At 38.9% G+C, this 8,396-nt stretch overlaps 1 protein-coding gene across 1 annotated transcript in view; it reads left to right on the forward strand.

The window, feature by feature from the left end:
- MTA3 (metastasis associated 1 family member 3) overlaps positions 1 to 8,396 on the forward strand; it is a 145,543-nt gene that overhangs the window by 80,628 nt on the left and 56,519 nt on the right. Inside the window, exons 6-7 of the mRNA XM_045285676.1 lie at positions 1,848 to 1,911; positions 5,439 to 5,556. Coding sequence (XP_045141611.1) covers positions 1,848 to 1,911; positions 5,439 to 5,556 — 182 coding nt within the window. The remainder of the gene's footprint in view (positions 1 to 1,847; positions 1,912 to 5,438; positions 5,557 to 8,396) is intronic.

Raw genomic sequence — 8,396 nt, forward strand, 5'->3', positions numbered from 1 at the left:
AAAAAACCAAACTCGCCGCCATTGAGTCAATGCTGACTCACAGGGACCCGTGAGACAGGGGAGAGCCCCAAAGACGAACCTTTACGGGAGCAGGCAGTCTCATCCTTCAGCTGTGCAGTTGGTGGGTTTGAACATGCGGCCTTGCGGTTAGCCTATGATCAGCATCCTAATTTATAACCCACCACAGCAGCACCAAGGCTCCTTTAGGGTTTAATAATTCAGTTTAAATTCTCTCTGATGTCAGCTAGCGTAAAGACTTGGTGATACTCATTAGTATGCATGTTTAGATTTCAACCCTTACATTTTAAGGGACTATGAAAGGTAGTGGTTTCTATTACAATAGCATTTAGTAGATTGTGTTCCAACCTCCACTCAATATTTTAAAACTGCTTTTTGTGAATTGAAAGAAAAGTTTTATTTTTTAAGTGATTCAGTATTAAATCTTAGAAATACTGCTGTGCAAATTGTCACTGAAAAAAAAAAAAGAATATATAAAAGAAACCCACTTGTTACTTAATCACGCACCATGTCTGACCCGTATTTCAGATGACAAATCTGCACTGAGAGCAGCCAAACAATTGTCCTGGTCCTAATTCTGTCCCCTATCAGAGGACCCCACGAGATTCTTGGTGCTGCGTGCTGTTGTGTACCCTGAAGTCACAGTGGTATGGTCTCAAAACCAAATTAGAGGTCCAACCGGATCATATGGAAATACCACATACAGAGAAATCTTTTCAGCAGTATATTAATATTAATGTAAGGTGATTATCAGAGAAAGTAAGGTATTTATGATCGGGCCTTTTTTTTTTTTTAATTTGAAGAGTGTAGGCCTTCCAAATGTTTCATAATTGCACGTTTGGGCCAAAGCATTGTTAGCATTTTACTTTTGCCATCTTCTGGTAAAATCTTTCTTTCAGCAACTCCATTTACTTTAATAATTCAACAGCAGGCTCCTTGAGCTTCCTGTTTATGTATATTTCAGGTATAGTTGCTGCTGTTTTGTGGGAAAGTTGAGGAGTTTGATTCAAAAATCAAATTGCATTATGACCTTAAAAGGCTGTTTGTGACCCTGTCTGATATCTGTAATTTAAGTGATTCTGTCAGATTTGTAACTATACTGCAATTATCAAGCAGGTGAGGCTACAATGAAAAGTACTTGTCTGAGTACTTTTACCTGGATAACTTTAGTTTTTTTCAAGTCTAAAAGCTTTTTAAAAACAGACGTTTGTTCCAAACTTACATCCAGGGTTATAGTCACAGGTAAAATGCCATCCCATTCCAAAGCCATTGGCTGTAGGTCGGTTTTTTTGTTCCTTGCTCTGTATAGGTTCTGTACGCTTACACTTTCAACTTGTCTCTTTTCTGTAGATCACTTTCAATAAAGTTATATACTAATGTGAGTTTCTCTTATTGTTAGGTTTTTATTTGTTGTGACTACTTAAGACAAAACAAACACAACTCAACAAACATTATTTTAGGCACTAATTTGTATGTTGATGTCTTTGATGATTTTATTTGCTTATTTCTTTCTTTCTTGGGTGATCGATATGAAATGTTATCATTATTGTGGATTCAGACACTGACTCTTGTTCTGAAAGTCTCCTTTCTTCTCTTCAATCGTTAGACCATGTCTATAAAGTACTCCCACGCTATCAAGACATGTCTACCAAGACTGCTGTTCTGTTTTATGTTACCCATACCAGAGTTGTCAAGTGGACCTGAAAATATATTCTTACCTGCTGTTTAGTTTCTTATACTAATCCTTCTTTGTCAGTATTCTTCCCCAGGTACACGTCATCGCTGTGAAACGGCCTTGCTTGAATGTGTTCGTCTCTCTCTCTCCACAGGGGAAAGTGCACTGTCGCGCTCCTAAACGAGACGGAGTCAGTACTGTCCTATCTTGACAAAGAGGTAATCTGACATTGGACTTGGGTTTTTGTGTTTTGTCTCAAAAGATGCCCACACCTTTGAATGAATTACCAAATATCATCATAGTAGTAGTGGAGTAAAAATTGAGGATTAGACTGAATCCTGAGTAATTTGATTTTGCTGGTTAGCTGAGATGAGAGTTGGTTAAAAACTTTTACTTCTCTCTGACACCCAACTACCCTTTTCAGTTGTTAATAGAAGACTTAAAAAATATAGCATATAATTTACTTAGGAATCTGATAAGTATTTTAGTTTTATGAAATAAATGACTTGGCGCTTAATTGCCCTCTCATTTTTTGTTTGATTTTCTTTATTAACTGTCGGTTTTTTTCTCAGACTCTTTCCAGATGTGATTTTACCTTTGGTGGGTATGTTTTCTTGCCTGGAATCCTAATAAGCTTTCTTAGTGAAAAAATTTTTTTCTATCAACTTCTAATAAAAAGCATTTTTGACATTTCAGCAAGTTGTGTTAAAACAGTGTACTTCATTCAGAGGAGCAAATTATTATAAACAATATTAGATGTTATAGGCACTTTTATGGCTTTTTTATTTATAAATATTTTACTGTGAGCACTATTCAGTATTTAACTATCACAGGGGTTTTTTAGTACACATTATACCAGGGGGCTTCAAAGAGTTCATAGAAAAATTCCCTTACCCTTTTATTTTTCCACAAATAGTTTGAAGCTTATAAACACACACACACACACACACACCTTAAACTAGTTATTTCCAAGTTTCAGTTGAAGAAAACAAAACAAACAGCACATACAAAAATTACTACATGTCAGAAATTCTGAAAAAACTAAAAGAAAAAGATACAGGTAAAACAAAAGATATTAGCATTTATAATTTATGCATGTTAAATACAGCAAGGTAGGCAGGGTTTGCCCTCAGCATGGCCAACCGAAAGATGCTGTTTCTCATAACATTAGTTTTAGTTCACAAAAGTAGAAATTCAAAGAGTGGAATTAAAATAATAGTAATACACACATATTTTAAAAACAGTGTTAAGACATAATTCACACACCATACACTTCTGTATTTCACTCATATTAAAAGGAGTCGTGTAGTCATCACCACAAACAATGCTAGAACATTTTCTTCTTTTCTTGTTCTTAAGGTCTCATTTCCCCCAAACCCCACTGCCATAACCCTAAGAAGCTCTTCATCTGGTTACTAGCTCAGTAGATTTACCTGTCCTAGATTTCAGAAACATACAAAATAACCAAAAACCTCAACAACAACAACATAAAGCCAACTCAGTCGGAAAGAAAGCAGAAAATGTTAAAAACCAGAATGAATCTCAAGTGGGTCAAGGGAGAGGCACTGCTCAGGCAAACATATGTTCCTGTCGGGCTCTGCTAGTAGCGTGTGGCTGCTGGGCCCGAGGGAGGGGGATCATCTCGGTGGTCCGGAGGTCGTGGAGATTTCCCTCCGCCATTGCTTTTTCAGTCATCAGTCCTTAGCCACTTCTGGAATAGCCAGTTCAGCAGAATAGTTGTTCTTTATTTCTTACAAAACCATTCTTTAAAAAAAAAAAAAAAAAAGCCCAGATTTTTTATCATGCCGAAATATTGCGGCCTGACATGTTTGAAAGTAGTAACTCAATGGGGGAGAATTTGTAATATCATTCTTTACTTTATAACCGGCTGTAGTTTGACAATTGGCTGATTATGCAAACATCTCTTTGAATTCTTACTCTTTTTTCCTTATTTTTGGGAACTTCTCTTTGTAATGAAATGATATTTTTGCTTGTCTTCATGTCAGCAACATAAATCTAAGGATCTCAAGCATCCGAGTGGCCCTGTGCAGTCATACCATGATATTTATTGTGGATTACTGCAGCGCCCTGTTATCATGCTAACACCTACACATTAGAGGTGACCTGAAGTATCTCTACGTTCGAATCTGATGGTGATTTACTGGCAATAACTGGTTCCCAAGTAGCATTCTTAATTTCGCAGATCTTTTTTATTTTATTATTATGTTTTTAACATTTTAGTAGGGGCTCATACAACTGTTATCGCAATCCATACACACATCAATTGTGTAAAGCGCATTTGTACATCGTTTCTCAAAACATTTTCTCTCCATTTAAACCCCCGACATTAGGTCCTCATTTTTCCCCTCCCTCCCTGCTCCCCGCTCCCGCTCGCAGATCTTTTTTAAAAGAAAAAGAAAAAGAAAAAAACACACGGATTACCTCATTATTACCCCGTCACTCTCTCAAACTAGGGTGGTTCATATATTCCTCCTCAGCCTTTCTTTACCTCAGGTACCCTCTCCCTGTATGTATAAATTGTCACACTCTGGTGTGATTAAAAAAACCCTTTTTAACAGTTTAGATACGCTATTTTATTCTCTTAGTCTCTTTTTATTTATTCTCTTCTGACAGTGACCCACAGTTCAAATACAACCGAGGCTTTCTCATCCTCAGTGGATGGAATTGACTCCTGGTTTCCCCCTCCTGTTATCCCAGTCTCTTAGAGCCCCGAGCTCAGAGAGCCGTAGGATCTGACACGGATCCCTGATTTGTAGCTTGCCTCACCGAGGTTTTGGTAAAAGCTTGGTGACAGGGGTAGGCCCTTCCTAGTCACAGCAAAGGAAGTCACTGTGGCAAGCAGAGGATAGGGTTGATGGCCTAGCTGGCCCCCAGCGGTCATGTAGAACTCAGCCAAAGATGGGGAACCAGTCCCGTTTTTCCATTGTGCTCACATCTAGGGCACTTCATTCAGCTTTGGAAGGAGCTGCTAGAAAAGGTGTTGGGGCGACGTTAGTGACGACTGTCTGGCTATGTTTCTGTACCTGTATATATGTGTCTGGTATTGAGTATTTCTGATATTACAAATGATGTCTGATAGAATAATCTATGCAAACACACATGCTGTATAAGCATTTATTAGGCAAAGCACCCTGGAAGTGATATAAGCCTTAGACTTGAAAAGAATTGCAGAATTATAATTGACATTATTCAGATGCCTGCAAAGTGACGCCAAGTGGTAGATTACTTGCAGGCTCACTGTATCTGTAGTTTATTTAATATGTGGTATTTATGCCTTTTCATATGTTTTACAAACTGAGAAATGAACCCTTCAGGAGCGGGGAAGCATCCATGAAGGTATGCTTGCTGTTCAGAGTTGTGAGCAGGAGCGGTTTAAGCAATTGCTTGATTTCAGGCCTCTTAACTTTGACTTATTGTTTTAACTTGGCTAGCTTTTCCAAAACCAGGTTTAGAGCAGATAATGGCTTTCTTTTAGACAGAAATAAATAACAGAATTTTATAATCTAACGTTATTACAAACCATTTCTTTTGGGTTGATTTAATTCTGCGCTGTTTTACATGGTGACAGCACCCTGTTCTCCTTAAAGCTTTATGAATTTATTTCCCAAAATGAAATTACATCCACAGGGTGAATTTTTAAGCTTTCATTAAGGAGACGTTGGATGTATTGCTTTATACAAAGCAGGAGGGATTATGATGACCAAGATCTTTTCTTTTTCCCTAGGATACTTTTTTCTACTCGCTGGTCTATGACCCGTCAGTGAAAACGCTATTAGCCGACAAAGGGGAAATCAGAGTGGGACCCAGATACCAAGCAGACATTCCAGAAATGCTCTTGGAAGGTACGCTTCTCTTCTGGTTTCTAGAAAAGCAAATACCTTGACACACAAGGACCCTTCTCAAGTCGAAGCAGCAGCTTTCACTTTGAAAGTCATGAGCTCTTTTCTACTTTGTAATATTTGGCAATCCCACAGAAAGAAAATCAGGTTTGCGACCTTCACCTGCGACCTCACATTTGGGAGTTTTAGGGCCATGGGCCTTTTTCTTTGTAGTGTTTGAAGTGCAGCCCCAAGAACTCACTCATGTGCACCTTCACCTTTTCACGTGACCCACTCGTGCATGGAAACCCTAACTCCCCCAGCCTGAGGGGGCGCACGGCAGCTAGAGTGTGATGAGCCTGCATGGAAACCCTCAAGTCCCCCAGCCCCGAGGGGCCGCACGGCAGCTAGAGTGTGATGAGCCGTGGTAGGTACTGGTTTGTGGAGTTATTCAGAACTTTGTGTTTTAATGACCGCTCTTCCTAGTGAGATTCCTTTTCCTCCTTTCTCCTATCATGGCGATACAATGAAATCTTTATTTCCTTGATTTTCAACAGAAAACTTTATTACTCTTAAAAAACGAAATACAAATGGAAAATAAATATGTAATGTACAAAATGGATGCCTTTTTCCATTCCAGCCTATGTTAATTACCACTGTAATTTAGGGTCTGGTGTTTTTTGTGTGGCTTGCACACATTATTATGCTGCCTGGCTGCTTCAGTGTACAGTGGATCTTCAGCATCTCTCCTAGCTCTTAGAGCGATGCCTGTACCGTTCTTAAATTTGCCTGATGTACTACAATTTTCTTCTCTAGTCTCCTATTGTCAGAAGCCCATGTGCTGTCGTGGTTATGAGCTGTGGTCTGCGTGGTCGGTAGCTCAAAACCACCTGCAGCTTCCCGGGAGAGAGACTGGGCTTTCTACTCCCGTAAACAGTTACAGTCTCAGAAACCCACAGATTACAGCAATGACTCAATGGCGGTGAGTTTGGTTTTCGTGTTTTGAGGTATTTAATATTTTTTGATGTTACAAATGGTGTCTGATAGAACATCCATGCACATGTATATGTGGTGAAAGGGTTTTTCAGGCATAGCACCCTGGAAGTGATACGGTATGCTCACAACTCCAAACTCATTGCCATCAAGTGGATGCTGACGTATAGCAACCCTATGGGCCAAGGTGGAACGTCCCCTGTGAGTTTCTGAGACTGTACCTGTTTATGGGAGTAGAAAACCCCCTCTGGCTCCCAAGGAGCAGCTGGTTTCGAATTGCTGACCTTGTGGATCACAGCCCAACTTGTAACCACTAAGCCACCAGGGCTCCCTTCCACATGGTATGTAGATGTTCAGTATTGAACATAGTCCTTCTTAACTTCAAAATGGACACTTTAATTTATATATGAGAAACCAGATGCCATCAACAGTACTACTTACAAGTTTTTAAAAATTAATCATCATATAGATTTCAGATATATATGAAGGGACACCCCCAAAAACAAACAAACAAAAAAGCTCTACTACACAAAGTTTTTGTAGTACAGATTTCCCCCACTAGGTGAGCGAGCATCCAGTAACTTACTCTGGGTTAGTGCACTTAGTGCTCTCACCTGGGAAGGTTCTCTCTCGTCACAGTGAATTTTTTTGTAAAAAATTTTGTTTTATTTCTCGTCTTTTGTGATGGCTGATTTAAGAGAACAGTGTGTTGCTGTGAAATTTGTTTCCTGCTCCGGAACAATGCTGTGATGTCGAACACAGCTTACAAAGACAGCACTATGGAAAAACTCAAGTGTACGAGTGGTTTTCTTGTTTCAAAAAAGGTGAAATGTCCATTAATGACAAGCCTCATTCTGGATGTCTCAGTTCATCAGTTTTTGGCAAAACCCAGCATGCTTTCATGCCCCCCACACCTTACTCACCTGACCTTGCTCTGTGCAATTTCTTTTTGTTTCCGTAAATGAAGAGGGACATAAAAGGACAGTGATTTTACAATGTAGAGGAAGGGAAGTAAAAAACGAGGGAAGTGCTATCATCCATCTAAACAGATGAGTTTGAAAAATATTTCCAAGAATGGAATCCCAGATTTGACATGTATTAAGTGTAATGGAGAGTGTTTTGAGGTGATAAGGTTTTGTAAAAAAATTTTAATAGCTGGAGGTGGAAATAATTATTTTTTTGGGGGGGTGGGTGGGTGCCTCCTCGTATGGTTATCTTATTGTAGTTCTTTCATTTGTGTATTAATCCTTTTATTAGGGGATCTTACAACTCATCACAATCTGTATATCTATCCATGTGTCAAGTACATTTGTACATGTTTCCATCTTCATTTTCAAACATTTTCTTTCTACTTTAGCCATTGGTATCAGCTTATCCCACTCCCCCACCCCCCGCCCCGCCCATGAACCCTCATTGTAGTTCTTTAAAATGTATAAAAAGTTTAAGAATGCTTACTCTAGTTTTCATTAGTTATATAAATTTTCCCTTGTGGTATTTTCAAAATTAATTTATTTAATGGTTCATGCTCTTTGAATTTGTTTTTTTTTTTTTTTTTTCATTTGAAAACTGTTGCTGGGTTTTGTTTTGTTTTAAATCATTTAATTGGGGGCTTATACAACTCTTACCACAATCCATACATCCATCCATTGTGTCAAGCACATTTGTTGCCATGATCCTCCTCAAAACATTTGCTTTCTGCTTGAGCCCTTGGTATCAGCACATTTTCCCCCTCCCTTTCCACTCCCCCCTCCCTCATGAACCCCTGATAATTTATAAATTATTATTATTTTGTCATATCTTACTGTCTGACGTCTCCCTTCACCCACTTTTCTGTTGTCCATCCCTCAGGGAGGATGTTATATATAGATCCT

The sequence above is a fragment of the Echinops telfairi genome, unplaced genomic scaffold (assembly GCF_000313985.2).
Source record: "Echinops telfairi isolate 266 unplaced genomic scaffold, ASM31398v2 ScPeMD7_7475;HRSCAF=8513, whole genome shotgun sequence".
NCBI classification, from domain to species: Eukaryota; Metazoa; Chordata; class Mammalia; order Afrosoricida; family Tenrecidae; genus Echinops; species Echinops telfairi.